This window comes from Lepisosteus platostomus, chromosome 10, assembly GCF_059453375.1.
Source record: "Lepisosteus platostomus isolate fLepPlt1 chromosome 10, fLepPlt1.hap1, whole genome shotgun sequence".
NCBI lineage: Eukaryota > Metazoa > Chordata > Actinopteri > Semionotiformes > Lepisosteidae > Lepisosteus > Lepisosteus platostomus.
In genome coordinates, this window is record NC_142620.1 from 41927725 (window position 1) to 41944499 (window position 16775).

General features: G+C 36.0%; 1 protein-coding gene across 3 annotated transcripts in view; it reads left to right on the top strand.

Annotated features, from left to right (window-relative positions):
- The first annotated feature begins 837 nt into the window (after positions 1-837).
- Positions 838-16775, top strand: part of LOC148653736 (plastin-3) — a 56040-nt gene continuing 40102 nt past the window's right edge. For 2 of the 3 annotated variants that reach the window (XM_088649035.1, XM_088649037.1), the window contains exon 1: positions 3772-3911. In XM_088649035.1, the coding sequence (XP_088505161.1) occupies positions 3787-3911 (125 nt within the window). In that variant the 5' untranslated portion in view covers positions 3772-3786. Of the gene's footprint in view, positions 988-3771; positions 3912-16775 lie in introns of those variants that run through there. The other variant, XM_088649038.1, reaches the window with a different exon arrangement.

Consider the following 16775-nt stretch of genomic DNA (forward strand, 5'->3'; position numbering starts at 1 on the left):
CTTATCAGCCTAAGTACATACTAATTTGCGAGGCGGCTTCCTTTGAACAGTTTGGCCCGGTTTGCTGTTGAGGCTGTACTCATCGATAACAATTGGCAGTTTTCAAAATGTAGCACAAGCTGAGTCTGCTACATAGGAGTTCACATACTGTACACAAGGACAACAAACGCATTTTTTAAGTACGGCTGAAATGCTAACGCCAAAACAGATTTAACTTTCGATTTTGTATAAATATAATAAAAAATATGTAGTGTAGAAATAAAAACTTTAAAGGATATTAACTTTCCTGCATTGTAAATCGTCGCTATTTGTCCATAGTATATGTGGAAAAAATGTTTTGCAAACGCAAACAGAATTTATATACCCACATTATCTCAGGGAAAACAGAGCTGAAATCTGGTAAATAATAAAAATATATGGTTCATATCTGATGGACGAAAACAATTGAAGATAAAAGTCTATCGTGGAACCTTAGAAGTTAAATTTAGGACCAATGATAATCTGGTTTGGTTGTCTGAAACTGAATTACTTGCATTTCAATGCATTTCAACAAGAAAATGTAAATGAAAAGTGAATTAAGAAACTCGTAGTTAAAAAAAAACAAGTTAAACAATTCCTTTATTGATAGAAATGAACGTGATTACGGTATACCAATGCGAACACTACTCAAGACTAATTTACTATACAAGCAATAATTTACAGCCGAACTGTAGCTCCTGCCAGAGCCAGCGGAGAAAAAAAGGTGATGCAATCCAAGGAGGAGGTCCGAGACTGTGTTTCCTTTTCCCAGAGGCAAACATGAAATTCCTGAGATCAGATCGGCACTCGGCTACCCAATAATATTGTAGGATTGTGGAGCCCTGCCCTACGACTGGGCTGGGAGGAAATCCCCCCTCCCATTTACACTTGTGTTGGGGAGTCGGAGTTACTGGTTGAGAAAGCAGGCGGTGGACGTTACCGGAATTATTCAGTAAAAGGGGAAAAAAAGTAAGATTTATGCTTCATTGCAACTGCAATTTATTATGCATTTGTTGCACGTATGATTAGATATTGTAAAATGGGTTGGTCTTATCTACAAATTGTATCTTAAGTTTTTTTTTCTTTCCGTTGTCAATAAGGACAGAAAGTACGTCTGCAGCTGTTGTCTTCTTTTCCCAAAGATCGGATGTAAAACGGTTTGTGTAGCGCCAAGACACTAATTTGCTTTGAACCGTGTTAGAATAATTAAAGAGACATTTTCTAAGGAAGAATTTTGCATTGTTTATTTTTTTAACAATGAGGGATATGTACCTGGATGCAACTGGTACAAACGGTGCGAGGTTTTTTTAATTTGCAATAAAGTATAAGTACACGCGGTAGTTAGGGTGCACTGCGTTATTAGTAGCGTTCACATCTTTTATTAACCAAAATTTCTTAGACGTTGTGCCAAATTTGCTCCTCTCATTTGGATACTCTAAAAGCGTATTATGCTTTGGTTTCTAAGGTGTAACTGCAGAGAGCTGGGTCTGGAGCTGTTAGGGGTGTGCCACACTGTACTCCTAATCTCAGTCTCTGTTACAGCACTGCTTCCCATTTTAAGCGAGACGTTGACAGTCAAAAAACGTTTGAGTTTTTACAGCGTGCAGTACTTTTACAGAAATTATCTTTGTAGCAGAAGGAGCTTGGTTTAGGTGCAGTTTGGATACATTCAGTTCAGAAGCAAACTGAGCCAAGAAACGACACAGTTCGTGTGTTTGACCTAGCTGAGGCAGCGTGGTCTGTTAGTTGGATATCCGTTTCCGAGCGTGTTTTGGGATTTTAGGAAAACTCATTTAAAAGCCTCAGGCTAAAAGATGTGTGACGCTGTTAGTCTGAAATAAAGATGTTCACAAATTTTGAAAACTTAAATCTTATTTTATACGCATTTGTTTCAGAGGTTTAAGAAGAACTTGTCAGGCTCCAGGCTTCAATCGGAATAGATTATGTATGTCCTTAGTTATATTTTACATGAAGAGGTACTGTACTTCATTCAGAGTACTAATTCAGTCTGAAATATAAGTATGTTTCCTTGCATTGTTACTAGTGTACTGAATCGTCGTTTAAAGGGCTTGTATATCACGAGTAACATAAACGCCAGCGTTGTTACGATTAACCAGTAAAGGTTTATTCCGTAGTTAGAAGAAAAGAAACACACCGTTTCGGCTGTGGAGCCTTTTATGGGTGTGTCGGTCTCCACCAAACGTTGTTTCTTCTCTTTTCAGCATGGAATAAACCTTTACCTGTTCCTATACAGCCTACGCATGCTGACTCAGCTACCTACTCGATCTACAAGAATTAGTTGGATTCTTGATAGTCAGGTATTGATAACCTCAAGGAACACATTTCTTTGTAACAGGCGGCCTTAACAGCTGTCTCTGGACAAGAGCACCTTTGTCAAGCAAGCTCGGGAAAGTCTGATATGATTTCTCATAGGTGGTCAGCACTGGTATACTCATTTTCTGTGCATTATCAGGTTTATGATATTTGATTTTTTAAATGAAAATATCCTTCTTATAGTAAGCAATGATAGCTTAGGAAACTAAACAACCTTTCAGATCAAAGAGTATAGCCATCTGGTAATTGTCATACACTTAGTTACTTAGTTTTTTCTTTCAATTGCGTGAGTAATTAGGATTTCAATCTTCAGAGTCTGTGGATGCCCCAGTGTGACACTGCACTGTACATTCTTGTTGGAAAGTGCATCTGAATAGAAGCAGGTCCTAACTGGTATGTCAAAAATAAGAAGTGTACTTGGGGGGTGTTAAACACAAATAAACATTACAGAATGTGCTGCTTTTATGGTTTTTTTTCCTGGCATGATGCCAGAATAAAAGACTGAGTGTTTGGAAGTTCTGTAAAAGATCTTCAGAGCCATGTATTTGTAGACTTTGTTGGAGTCCTGTCCTGTTTGCCAGTAGGCCTTTGTTTTGAAGTGACAAAGTCTTAAATATGGATTTCCACTGGCTTCAGTGCTCTAGCAGGGCTTAGAATTATTTTCTATTCTCTAGAATTCACTTAGGAATGGCTAAAATCTGCTGTCAAGAAAACTGATTCCAGTGTTACATTATCCATGAAATAGTCAGCCAAAATATTAACATTTGTATATAGGTGTCTGGGACCATTGTACTGTTTCATAGTCAAATCTAAATGCTTCCATTTGGTTGAATGTTTATAAGGCAAGTTCAGATCCTGGTGTCAAGTAATATGTTAGCTTTTGCTAAAAGAATAGACACAATTTAGTTTTGATAACCATTGTATTAACCGTTTCACCTCTTTGCTGTGGTTAGGCAAGGATGGCCAGATTGTATATTTAACAACTACATCCATATTTTGGAGCTTAAAAATGATCTTTTTTTGAATATTGTCAGCAAAATGGACAATGCCACTCTGAATTTCTCTTAGGAGTTTTCAGAAGAAAATTAGCCCTTGTCCTGGCATAATAGTAAATACAGCTGAATATACCATTTTGGGTGTGGTACTGACATGACTATAAATGAGTTCTGTACATGGTTTTTTAAATGCTTCAGGCATGGGTGTGGCCTGCATGTTTTTTTTTCCCTGCTGCTTCTACATTTAAAGGACTTCTCTGTGATGTGACTGATGTGATCTTCTAGGTGTGTGGCTTTTAGTGAGCAGAAGGAATTGTATCTGAAGCTCTGCAGCCTCTTCTACAGCAAACAATAACGAATAGCCCTGCAGTTCCAGCTTCCATAAGTAACATTACAGTAATTTGTGGAAGTAGATGTGTTTTATGACCTTGGCATTCAAATGGAAGGTTCAACGTGCTATGAATCAAACAAGCCCAGTAAATCCGCCTTTAAGGGTACTTGGCTGGATTCCAAAACATTCAGTGTTGCTCTTTCCGAGTGGTGCTCTAACTTTTCAGGTATAAGGTATGTCATTTTTCCTTCCATGGTGGATATATAGTGAAGTTTTTTCAAATTAAATGTATGGAGTCTTTCTGTTATATGTAAAGGTACATTCCTTTGTACTACATAATCTTTATTTTTTTTCTTACAGGAGTGTTAAGTTTTCTGTCTACAATTGTTCGTTTTTAAAATAAATGGGCACGAATTATGTAGAGCAGCCTTCAATATTCTGTGTTGCATTTTACAAATGGCTCCTCGGAAGATTGAAGAGATGTGGACTGGTTTGAGCTAATGCGCTTGCCTAATGAATAATTGAACTACACTATACTCTGCCATTGCCACATCCTGAGGCATGCGGCATTCCTAAGATTTTTCTACCCAAACATGGTTTTTTTTTCTGAGATGATGAACCTATTTTTATAACTTGTATTAACTGTTCACTCCTAGGTTGAAGAAGGCTGGTGTGCAAGTATTCATTACAGCTCATTGCTTAATGAATTAAATTAGTTTATTATAAGCTTATTTCGGTCCAAATTTGCCATTTCTCTCAGCTCATCAGTCGCTGCTGTGACTGTGAAAACCTGTGAATACTCCAGCTGTCCAGGAGAGCTGTGTTGTAGAAAGATGATAACTTGTTGAAATGACTGGCAAAAACATTTGGTGGTTATTGTCATACAAGGTTTTATTTAATTTTAATGAATTGATTTTTTTCCTAAGACAAATTCAAAAAAGAAATGTTTTGTGTGCTTTCTGTATAATCTCTTAATACCTTTAAATCTTTATATGCACCCAGTTGGCAACAGGAAAGATAGTTAAGCTTGCTGCATATTGTTTTACAAACAAAACTCTAAAGAGAGTACTCTAAAGTTGATCCTGTTAAACTTGATAAATTGTCAGTTTGGCTCTTGTAATTTTGAGACTTTTTCATACCATGACAAATGTATCTCATGTTGAGTATGTCGAGGTCAAGCTTTAAATAAAGTTAAGCACCTTAGCTGTGCACCAAATTTTGAAAAAGAGACTTGAGCCTAAACAATAAGTGCGTCTTTTATACGGTATGAATTTTCAGCAAAGTTTTTGTTGTCCTGCTATATTGTTATTCAGATAACAGTACCTGTACGTATACTATATTGAGGGCACAAGAAGCATTATTTCTCTATGCTTAATGCTGCAGAGACTGATCCTAAGAATTTGTCTTGGTAAAGTTAGTGTACTAGTTAGTTAATGCAGGTACCTCAGCAGCTTTTGTGATCTTTTTTATCATAGTCCTCCTGACACTGCAGCTCAGAAAGGTATATCGATCTAACCGCCCTCGGAAAAGGGTGCTGCTTTAGGTTATGTGTAAAAAGCTGAAGTACAATGGCAGACATTTTCACTCTGTATTAATATTCATTTTCTTTCTCCTACAGATGAAAACCATGGCTATTTGTTAGGGTGAAGTAGTTTTCAATAAATGTGGAAGAGTCCTTGTTGACGTAAATGTATAGTTTATCCACCAATATTTACTAAACTTAAATAATATTGTGTTAAGTTCTGCAACTGTGTGCATTGTGTCCTGTGCAGTACACTGGAAGGATCACATATTGAAGGGATTTGAACTGGAATTTAAAACTCATAAAGGGAACTGAAACGTGCAAGTAATATAAACAATGTAATTACAGCATAAACTCATTATAAAACTACTATGTTGGAGTTAAAAAAAGTTTGGTGTTAAACAGTTTTTAAATATTTGTATTAACCCAATTAAAATGGTTTCTAGAAGTTAACACTGATCTACCAATTAAAACTGCATGTTGCCTAACTACTAATTATTTTTTCATAATTAATATTCAGTAGATTTTTCTCTTTAGAGTTTGATTGTGTTTTTCTTTTTATTATGTTTTTAGGGTGGTGTTTAGAAAGTAGATTTATTCTAGGGAAATGGTTGCTATTAATATCCAGTACAAATTATCCTACAGTATAATCATTACTAATACATATGCAGGGAGAAGCTGATGTAATGTTAGTGGCCTGTTATTACCTTACAAAGCCTAGAGATCTTGTGTTCTGGACAAATACTTAGTCATATAATATATCTATAGCATTTTATTACAGCACTTCAAAAGAGAAACTGTGGTTGTAGGCCCTTTTTTTTTTATCCAGAAAGGCTAGTTGGTTTTTTTTAGTACAATGTAAAGGAAGTTGAGGGGAAATTCTTAGGATTCCCGATTTTTTTTTCTGTCTTGAAAGCATTCTTTTCCTTAAGCATGAATGTATTATGTTCTTGTATAAATTTAGAAGTGTTATGAATTCTCATTTACACTGAGTTCATGTTATGCTCTATATTTTAAATTGATGTGCGGTAATTCAAATGACCATGACTGCAGAACCTGGGTCTTACACAAAAACTAAATGTGGATTTTAGATGCTGTATTAAGAAGTTAAGACATCCTTGTTACATTTTGGCATTGGTATCATGCAACGATTCGTCCAGGAACTCTTTTCTGTAATTATCGAGCTTATTTTGTTGCTCTTCATGTTAGGACCCAATTACTGTATGCGCATGATGTTCTTGGTTTTCTCAGATTAAACTTAATGTGAGAGGCATGTCTAGACTGGCCAGAAAGGCAGGTATGTGATTGAGCTATACCTAAATACACATTCAATACACATCACTTTGTATATGGTTATTTTTGTTGTTTTAAGAAGTCTTTGGGTTAAACCCAGACTTGTCTTTTCCACATCCTGCCACTGTCATTTTGTTTTGGTCTATGGACCGTTAATGGCATCATAAATTGTGACTGCAGTAGTTATTGTTAATTTAGTTATTGTTAATTTACTTTAGGTGTTGACTCCTAGCTGTCACTAGCAAAAATGCAAGATAAAAACATCTGAGATGAGAGACTTTTGAACTTTTATATTTTGACTTTTGACTATTATTTTTTTTATTGATAAAGATGACCAGCAACAGTGGTTTGCTGCTGGGAGTTGTAAGATGTTTTAAAGAGTTTTGTAAAAATGTATAATTTTTAGCAGTATGGTTTTCTCATTTGACATTGTTAAATGATGTGAAGTTGTTACGGGTGGGTAAAAATACAATTTTGGAACAAACACTTTTATAGATAAATCAGGGAACGGAGAAAGCAAAAACATTTGTTTTTTAGGAGCAATTACAGCTGGCAGAAATGTGACTCGTGGCTAACAGCGTGAGTGAGAAGCTTTGTGGCTGCTTTTATTGCTTTTGGAAAACGATGAATATCTAAATACATATAATTTTCCCTACAGAAAATCCAAATATAAAAGTACATAATTTTGCTGTTGATAACCAAAGGTTCTGTTCTTCTACTCAGTAAATGTTTATCAATACTAATGATACTAATTCTTATTTTGCTACAATTCTTTATTTTACTTATTTTTTATTACAGTAATCATTTTTGTTCTGTTTGTTGCTGTAAGGGTCTTTGACAGGACCATACCAGGAACAGAACATTTTCAGATATATGCTGTTACTACTGTATATCATGAGGTGCTTTTTACCTGTATTGTGTCATCAAATGTTTTTTCTATGTGAATTGCAAAAAGGAGGAGAGTGTACACTATGGGCATAATGAGACTGGTATTGGCTCATGGTCTGTCTGATCTGTCTTTATCCTTATTAGAACTAAGTTTTAAATGATTTTTTTGTCATCTTCCCCCAGCCAGCATCTGGTACATTTTTAGGCTCGAGATTAAGATATCAATTAAGATATTAACGGATTGTTAAATAAGCCACTTGCCATCTGTGCTCATTAAGCATTAAATTCTGGCTTCTCTACTTTTTGGAAATCAGCCAACTAACATAATGAGTTATTATCTAAAGTCTGTGTGGGTACAAAAGTAGGTGTGTACAGTAGCCTTCAAATATATTCATATCCCTGATGCAGAATGAACACCTGAAGAAGGCTCCACAGCCAAAATGTTTCTTTTCTTCTCTTTTCAGCATGGAATAAACCTTTACTTATTCCTTTTCAGTATTATAATAATCCAAAACTGAAAATGTATACGTCTTTCTGTATTGTTGTCCTGTGTCTAATAATACTTATTCAGTTGGTAATTGAAGGACTCGCTTGCTAAATTGGTCAAAAAACCAGGCTGCTTGATAGAAGCTTTGCAGAGATAGGTTTGGGCCACCCTTGACTGTCATTAATTTAATGGAAGAGAACAAGTACCTATGGTAAATGACAAGCACGTATCTGACACCCACGAAACAATCAGTTGTAAACACACAGCCTATAATATCTGGGAACTCCTAGGACATCATTTGCAGCCTGCATTTAAAGGTCTATAGTCTGTCTTCGTGGCATCAACATTGCTGGTCTAAGTGGGACGTGGTATGTGATTATGCTCTTCCTTAGGCTAGTCCTCATCCCAGCACCCCTCCTTTGTCTGTTGCCTTTTTTTGCAGTCAGCCCCTTAATTCAGTCTTTAAATAATTTGTGTAGCTCTTCTTCAATATGGGTTTGTCTGAGGCTTTGAGACACCCTTAACATATCATAACTACTTTGCCGTTTTCATCTCGTAGCAGCAGCTAACTGAGAATTTATATGTTGAGATTTTATTTAGCCACCATCCGTTAGGATGCGACTAGGTGGAGCTGCTACTAGGCGTGGAGCCCTAGAGCCCTTTATTTTTACCTAATGTTTATCCAAACTACAGTGTGCAAACTCTTTTGTCAGAGTATCTTATGAGATTTAACATTTTCTTTTAGTTTGTGTTGAATACGAAGTGCTTACAAAATTGAGCATATAAATACTGTAAGATGCCTCAATAAATCCACATTGTTGTGTTCAGACAGATGTATTGTCTTAATGACGCTCACAGCTAAAAGCCCTGCAGCAGTCTTTCCAGCAGCTGTATTGACAGCACCGTAATAGTATTGTGAGAAAAGAAACAGTCAGAAGTTTAAGTGCATCACATAAAACATTTGAACGATCGAGGCATAGTCGATATTGGATGTGTGAATATATAATATGTATATGTAAAGACACTGAGGCAGAAATAAAGCTTACATTAAACTATTAAAAGTGGGGAAAGGCAAGTTTGAAAGAAAACTTAAAAAATATCATGTGCTCCACAAACAATTTGGAATAGTTTACAACAGTGCCCTAACCTGCAGTAGACCGAATAGATCACATGGATCTCTGTAATGATCAGTGATTGATTAGAGCCAGGGATGTTGCACATTTAGAGCAGAGACTAATTTAATTACAGATTAAAGTTCTGGACTGGTATATAAAAATGTAACGGGGTGGAATGCCATTTTGTGTAATTAAAATAAATTTGGTTTCGATGTGATAGCAGGTTTAATCTCTCTAGGACTTTTACGTGTAATATGTATGTACTTGGATCTTGGAAGCTAAACAATGCTGGGCCTGGTCAGGATTAGGATGGGAGTTTTCTATGGAAAACTGTGATGCTGATGGACCAGTAGACTGCACTCTTCTATCTGTACCAGAATTTCCAAAACCCAGTGTCCCAGTATGGTAACTAGGGCAACTGTTGTAGAAAATGCAATCCTTTGGATAATCTAGATAATCTATTCTAATGTGTTGGTCATTAAAGATCACAGAAGTACCGAATAGAACAAATTAAAATCTTAATGTTGTTGAATACTGGGGAAGTATTTACTTGGGTGTGATTCACTGAGCTACAGATGTTGGTAAATTTCTGTTTGAAAATGGAAGGGTGTGTAAGCACTGGTCAGTCTGGTGCTGAAAAAAGCAACTGAGGATATGGTATTCAGAAAAATTGCACATTTTAATCCTAAAATGTTTAAACTAATATTAAGAGGCTTGCTTAGAATGAAGGTAGTTTATGAAGAGATTTGAATTGAGTTCTTGGTAAATAGTAATTGAAGCTGATTTATGGCTTTGGATTACTCGAAATAGCTAACACACTTCAGTTCTACTGTGCCTCTAGTTCTACAGTTCTACTGTAAATTCACATTCTCTGCAATTTTGTCATTGGGATTTTTGGCTATTTCCTGGACACTGTCCTATAAATAACAATTGAGTCTTGTCCTAAACATTGGCTAATTCCAAAGGTGATTCCATGGTTCTTCAATAAGCTTTACAATAAAATTATTGATTTGTGATGTTTCTGCACATACTGTATGTAGGTGTTTGAAATTTAAGGTGTTTTTGTGCTTAGAATAATATAGACTAAGTTATTCATATCTAAATATCTGTTTTGTTGTATTCAAAGAGCTTAGAGTTTAAATGTTTCTAAGTTTGACCTTAAACATCTGAAAACAACAGAATAAGAGAAGTGGAATTAAGATATGTGCATTGCAAGTTGTTTTTGTGCTATTTTAATTATTCTATGGCTTTCTGAGTACCACTCAGTCTTATGATAAAATCTACAAGAATGTATCTGTACTTCTGTATTGGATGCTGAATTATGTTCTTAATTGCCAATTGTGGATGCAGGTTTTTTATTTTTTAACTAATACAATTAAATTGTATTCATTTTCACATCAAATTAAACACCACTAAACACAAATAAACACCAGTAACTGTTGATTAATAAGATTGATTGGTGACTGAAATTATAATTATAACGTTAAACACTTACTCTTCCAGAAACCTTGCAATGTTTCTAAATAGGACATTGTAGTAATTTGGTGAGGGACCCTTTCTTATATATTATCAATAATTGGTAATGTAAAGGCAGATTGTATTTTTTCAGTATGTTTCTAACCATAGCTTGCTGATAAAAACAAAGGCAGATGTGGGGCTCTAGAGCATTGAGATCAAAAACCCCTGCAACTACTTTTGTAGCAGAATTAGCAAATATGAAGCACTAATGAAAATATTCAATAAAATGACAAAAATAATGAAAATAAAAACTTAAGTTATATTTAAATGGAATGCACGGTTTATGTAACATGCTTTGTTATATAAAATTGCTTTATTTACTAGTGGCTACCCTTGTTGTATAATAAGTATTGGTATACTGTTGTACATTGCAAGGAAATTATTTATTTTAGGATATGCTTTATTCAAAATTAGTAAACTGAGCTTTATGTGCGGTCACACTAATCTAAATACTTTCTAGTGACCTTTTCTGTGATTAATTCTTCTAATGAGGCATAATATCAAAGTCGTCTTGTAAAACAATACTAGCAGTTGTGAATCTGTATTAATTTCAATGTAAATCAATTTGAAAGTGGGACACTCTACCATAGATCTAGGAAGGGTTATTTGCTTTATTGTACTCTTGGAGTAAGTTTTCAGAAGTCTGTAATATAACAGTTCTTAACCTTAATAAAAACTTAATAATAGAGGAGTGAGAAAAATTACACTTGTTTGTGATATCCCTTGTGAATGAACCACAGATATTGTGCACTTTTTTTTTTCTGTACTGTTTTTTTTTTTAACTAAGTGTTTTTGCAAGTGACACACTCTGTTACACTTGTGATGTGATTGTGGAGTTAATTGAATTTAGTTTGTTTCCTCTGGAATTTTTGAACACCTAAAATTGGGAGGAGAAAGAACCCATGGTGAATTCAAAAAAAGTACAGGAAAATAATGGCTGCATTTCTTCTAAGAAGGTCAAGTTGAAATGAAACAACTTATTTGGCTTATGTGCTCTTTTGTTTGTCATTAGGATAAGATATGAGCAGTTTCAGCTATCTGTTATTATTTCTTTCCAGACTGTATACAGATTGCGTTTTCTCCTAGTTTGGTGAAATTCTCAGCTTGCATCAGTGGATTTTTTAATCTGGCTTTGTGTATAGTTGTGTTGGAGACATACGTTACTGAATTGACTGGAATCAGTTTCCTGTCGTTAAACTCTGTTTATTTTTAAGTCTTAGATTTATGGGTCCACTCAGTGCTTTTGTACTAGAATGGTTCCTGAGCAGAGCATAACTTAATGTTCTTTTCAACCTTTTGTCTTATTGGTTGCTGTGGAAAATTTAGGACATCAACAGAATCTTGTTCTGATATGCAACCTTTAGTAAAATAATAGGACGGAATGTGTACACGAGTCTCCATCTGTGTTCTCATCATGGTTGCAGCAGGCAACACCAACATTGCTGCTGTTAAGCAGGGTAAGGTTTTCATGCCATGAAACTACAGGATTGCTTTTGTACCCCACAAGACAGAATTTGCTTTCCATTAGGCCTTGCATTTGGCGGGGAAGAAAGATGATCACTGCAACCCTTAAAACGGATTCTTAAATGGTAAGAGGGAGACTGGGTTGGGTTACACAAGAATGTTTCCTCTTGAGAAATGTTTCCTAGTACGTCTGTTTTGTGTTGGGGGTGATACTAACCTGTAATATCCACCCATCCCACATCCAGCTAGAAAGATCATTTGACCATTTTGGCATTCTGCAAAAGAAAGCAAGCTTCTTGTGAAATTTTCTTGTGGAGCTGGCAGTTGCATTCTTGGGGTATTTTCACAGTCATCCAAAAGGCAAGAAGAAAGATATGAAGCGTGGCGGGAGTGGAGGGACGATGTCTGCTGACCCTGCTGTATTAAATGTAGAAGTGGCTTAATAGTGTAATGACAGAGTTTTACAAACCTGCATGTGAGAATGCTGTTTGTTTTCTATTCAATATTTCAGATGTTTAAGGCAGTTTGTCCACTGAAGTATATAGGACATTTTACAAACAAGACGAGGCCGATCAGCTCATCTTGACCATTTGGTAGTAGCTTATTGAGTCAATGATCACATTAGGCCATTTCTTAAAAAATGCTAATGTATCAATATCAAAATCTAGGCTGGGCAGCCTGTTTTATACTCACACAATACTTTGCCAGTTTTGCCAGTTATAAATGAATTTACGGTATGTATATATCTATCCATTAGCTGCTGCTTAGCACTGAGTAGGGTCAGAGAAACTCCCCAGGCTGATCCCAGAAGCAAAGAAGGCAATGTTGGACTATAGCCTGTTACGGGACTGGCAAGCTATCATCTTTAGTCAGGCTTCTTCTTGTTTTGGATGCAATGCATTGTGTGTCAGAACATTACCAGAAGGAATTGCAAAAAGGAATGAGATCTAAGGTTCTTTCTTGTGTACTCCAGCAAGTCAGAACAGACAGTGGCATTTTAATTATAATAAAATTAGGTTGCTTAAATGAACTCTTAACGCTTTTGTAATGAAGACATTTTTTCTCTTCATTTGAGAGTAGGCTTGTACTTAATTGCAAGCTTCTAGGCATATTAGCTCAGAAATTAATTTGAACTTGGAACTCGTGGAAAATCTCAGTTCAACTGTCGCCCGTTTTCTTAAAGACCTCCATACTGTTGCATGGAAACATAGCAGTGTTGTATGTGAGACCAGGGTGTCTCACCTGTGATTAACAAAACTCACTCAAGACTCCACCCCACCACCACCCATGACACTGCAAAGGCCTCATCAGTAAGGAATGCACTTTTGCATGCACTAAATGCACTAATTAGAAGAGTTATCTTCTGACTAGTTGTGCTAGGAAATTCTAATGAGCTTGGGGGATGTCAGACCTTTTTAATGTTTGCTTGCTTTCAGATGTCAAGTTCAGATTCAAATCTGTCTGATGGAAAAACAGAAATTTAATTGTGAGACATTTATGTCTTCCTTGTTTATTGTCGCATCTGAGCCTGTGTTAAACTTGACCAGAAAGTGGTAGCAATTAGGAAACTAAAAATGCAAAACAAGATGAGAGAAGGCCATTTGGCTCACGGTACTTGTTTGATCGTGAGAGCTGATCTAATTCAGCAAAGTGCACTTTTGTTTTCCAGGAAGAAAAACTTTAGATAAGCGATGGACAAATATAGCTAAGTTGGCACATTGTCTGGATTTTGTACAGATGAGGATTTGTAGTATACATTAAGAAATATTGTCAGGTTCTACATTGTTCTACTGTTTACTGACTGCTTTTCTGTACTTAAATAGTGTGTAAAGCAGTGATTGTTTTATTTTCTTGAAAGGAGCACAGCCTCTTTTACAAAACATTTTTTACATTATGAGCATGAAGAATGTTGGTCATTTATACTGCATTTTGTATTAGGCCATTATAATAAACATGTTCTTGTGCTTTTAGTTCCTTAAAAAAATACAGATTTCTTTGAGGTTTTTTTAAAGAAAAGATGAAATTGTCAAATTATGTCATAGATATATCAATACTGAGAAACACTGTTATTTTTAACTGAATTGTTTTATGAACAAGCTCTGAAGGAATGTCAGCTGAAGTACAGGAAATTAAAGGATGTGAAATTGGTGAAGAGCTGTATAAGCATGAGGAAACCTGATAGTCCTGCCAAGTCGCTGGAGAGTGTAATGCATTTGAATGTGTGAAACTTGACACAAGGAAGGTAAAATAACTTTTGTTGCCTACCAGTGGAATTTACACAGGACTTTAAAATGTTGCTGATTTAGACAGCCTTGCATTGGTTGACTCCATCCTCCTACAGAAAAGTACTTCTTAGTGTATCTTACAGACTGCAGACTCTGTACTTTGTGTTCTCAGATCACAGCCGTGCTGGGTGGGTGATGGGGCATATTGTTGTTATACATGGAGACATACGATTCCAAAGGACAGTAAAGACCTTGAACCAAGCTGTAGTAAAACTATAGTCTTTTAATGTGCAATTTGTGTGTTTTTTGGGTTGCAAAAAGGGATTATGATCTAAAGGATAGTGATGTGCTAAACATCTGTTGGATGATTGACATTTTAAACATAAATGTTAAGAAACAATCACATTTACAGTATGATGTAAAAGTTCAAATATGAATTTAGTTCAGTGTAAATGTCACATTGTAATCATCATTAAGTTGGGCATAAATCATGACTTCACAAAGTTTCAACAGGTTAAGGCTAGATCATAGTAGCCATCTAGTTTAAAATGTGAATAATGTACCACAAAGATACAGTATGTCAGTGATTTGAAACATGTTGGGTTTTACAGTTGAGAAAGTTGGTGAACCCTTGGTTCAATAGAAATGATTCCTGCATTAATTGCTCCTAAAGTGTGATCTGATCTTCATCTTAGTCATTCTTAGTCATAATAACACATCAACTGTATAGAACACATTGTTTAAATATTCACTGTCAGTGCTGGAGAAAGTATGTGAATTCCTTTAGCAGCAATGACCTCAACCAAACTGTAGCTTCTGATCAGTCCTGCGTATCAGTGTGGAGGTATTTTGGCCCATTCCTGATTACAGAACTTTTTCATTTTATTGATATGTTTGGGATGTCTTGCATGAACACCTTGCTTCAGGTCATTCCACAAAATTTTCAATTGGTTTAAGGTCAGGAGTCTGACTTGACCATTCCAAAATCCAAAATTTCCTTTGTTTAAGCCATTCTGTAGATTTACTTCTGTGTATAGGATTCTATTAAGCTGTAGATCATGGGCAGATACCCTGATATTTTCCTGTAGTTTGCCGAAACTATTTTGAAACTATTGCAAGCCATCTGCTCCCTGAGGTGGCAAAGCAGCCCCAAACTATGATGCTTCCCCTACCATTCTTCATAGCTGGGATGAGGTTATTGTGTTGGTATGCAGTGTTTTGTTTCCTCCAAACACAATATTACAAATTTATGCCAAAAAAGTTCCACTTTGTCTGTCCACAGAACATTGTTCCAGTAGTATGGAATATCCAGGTGGTCTTTGGCAAACTTGAGATAGGCAGCAATGCTTTTTTTAAGAGCAGTGGTTTCCTCTGTGGTATCCTCCCATGCACACCACTCTTGTCCAGTGTTTTTCTTATTGTGGACTCAAGAACACAGACATTAGCCAGAGCAAGAGACAGCTGCAGATCCTTAGCTATTAAGCTAGGGTTCTTTGTCACCTCCTTGAGCATTGTATGGCGTGCTCTGACGTGATTTTTGTTGGATGACCACTCCTGGGGAGAGCAGAAATGGAACTGAATTTCTTCCATTTGTATACTATCTGGCTTAGAAGTCTTCAGAAATGCTTTTGTAACCCTTTCCAGACTTAAGAGAATTGACAACTTCTAAGGTCCTCTGAAACCTCTTTTGATCACTTTGTTTCACTTTGACAAACATGTCTTTGTGAAGAGCACTCTGTGGTAAACCTTGTACTTTTTCAGAAGTTAGGGATCCAGCGGAAACTCTGTAATTGCTAATTGCAGGCCATCATTGTAAATTAGAATTTTGTTCCCTGTTGTACTATAAGGGAATAGAAAAGTTCTTGAAGAGAGATGGGCAGCTGCAAAACAAACTGAAAATAAAAAGCACTACACATGTAATAGGAGATCATCTGAACAAAACTCCTGTTTTTCCTGTAATTGGAAGGCATTTCAGTTTTCATTGCTGCTACATTTTATTAAGTCTTTGTACTGTGCGTTGACTGCTTGGTTTCTCTGCTCTTTAAAGCTTTCTTCTGCTTTAGCACACAAGTAGTAATGCTCCAAGCCCTCTGGGGAGCTGAATTTACATTGTGAATGTGAACTCAGAACGCAGAGGACTGGATAGAACTGCAGTTTCACTGAGAACCAGAATGAAGAAGTACTGGTCTCACCATGTGCTGCTTGAAGATTTTTTTTCTTGTAACATATGAGTTCTGGTACCGTAATTTTAAGACTTAAACTTTGATAGTTTTGAAACATTGAGAATAAATTTCAGTTGGCAAAACTACAGGTTCTTTAAGGTTTAAAAAATGTGAACTGTGTAAAGCATAGCTTCTTTGGTACTGACCTTGAAGATGAACCTTGGGCACGAATGTCTTTTCCTTGCCTTTCTTCCCTTGTTCGTGTTCAGAGGCTAAATATAGATGTGCAAAATATTAATTTGTCTTCTTTCCTAGTAAAATTATACTCAAATACCCTTTAGCAAAAGAGGGTCAGTTTTTCAGTTAAAAACAAAAACAGCTCTGTGCACATCTGTGATTGACAGCTGGAAGATGTAGCAAATA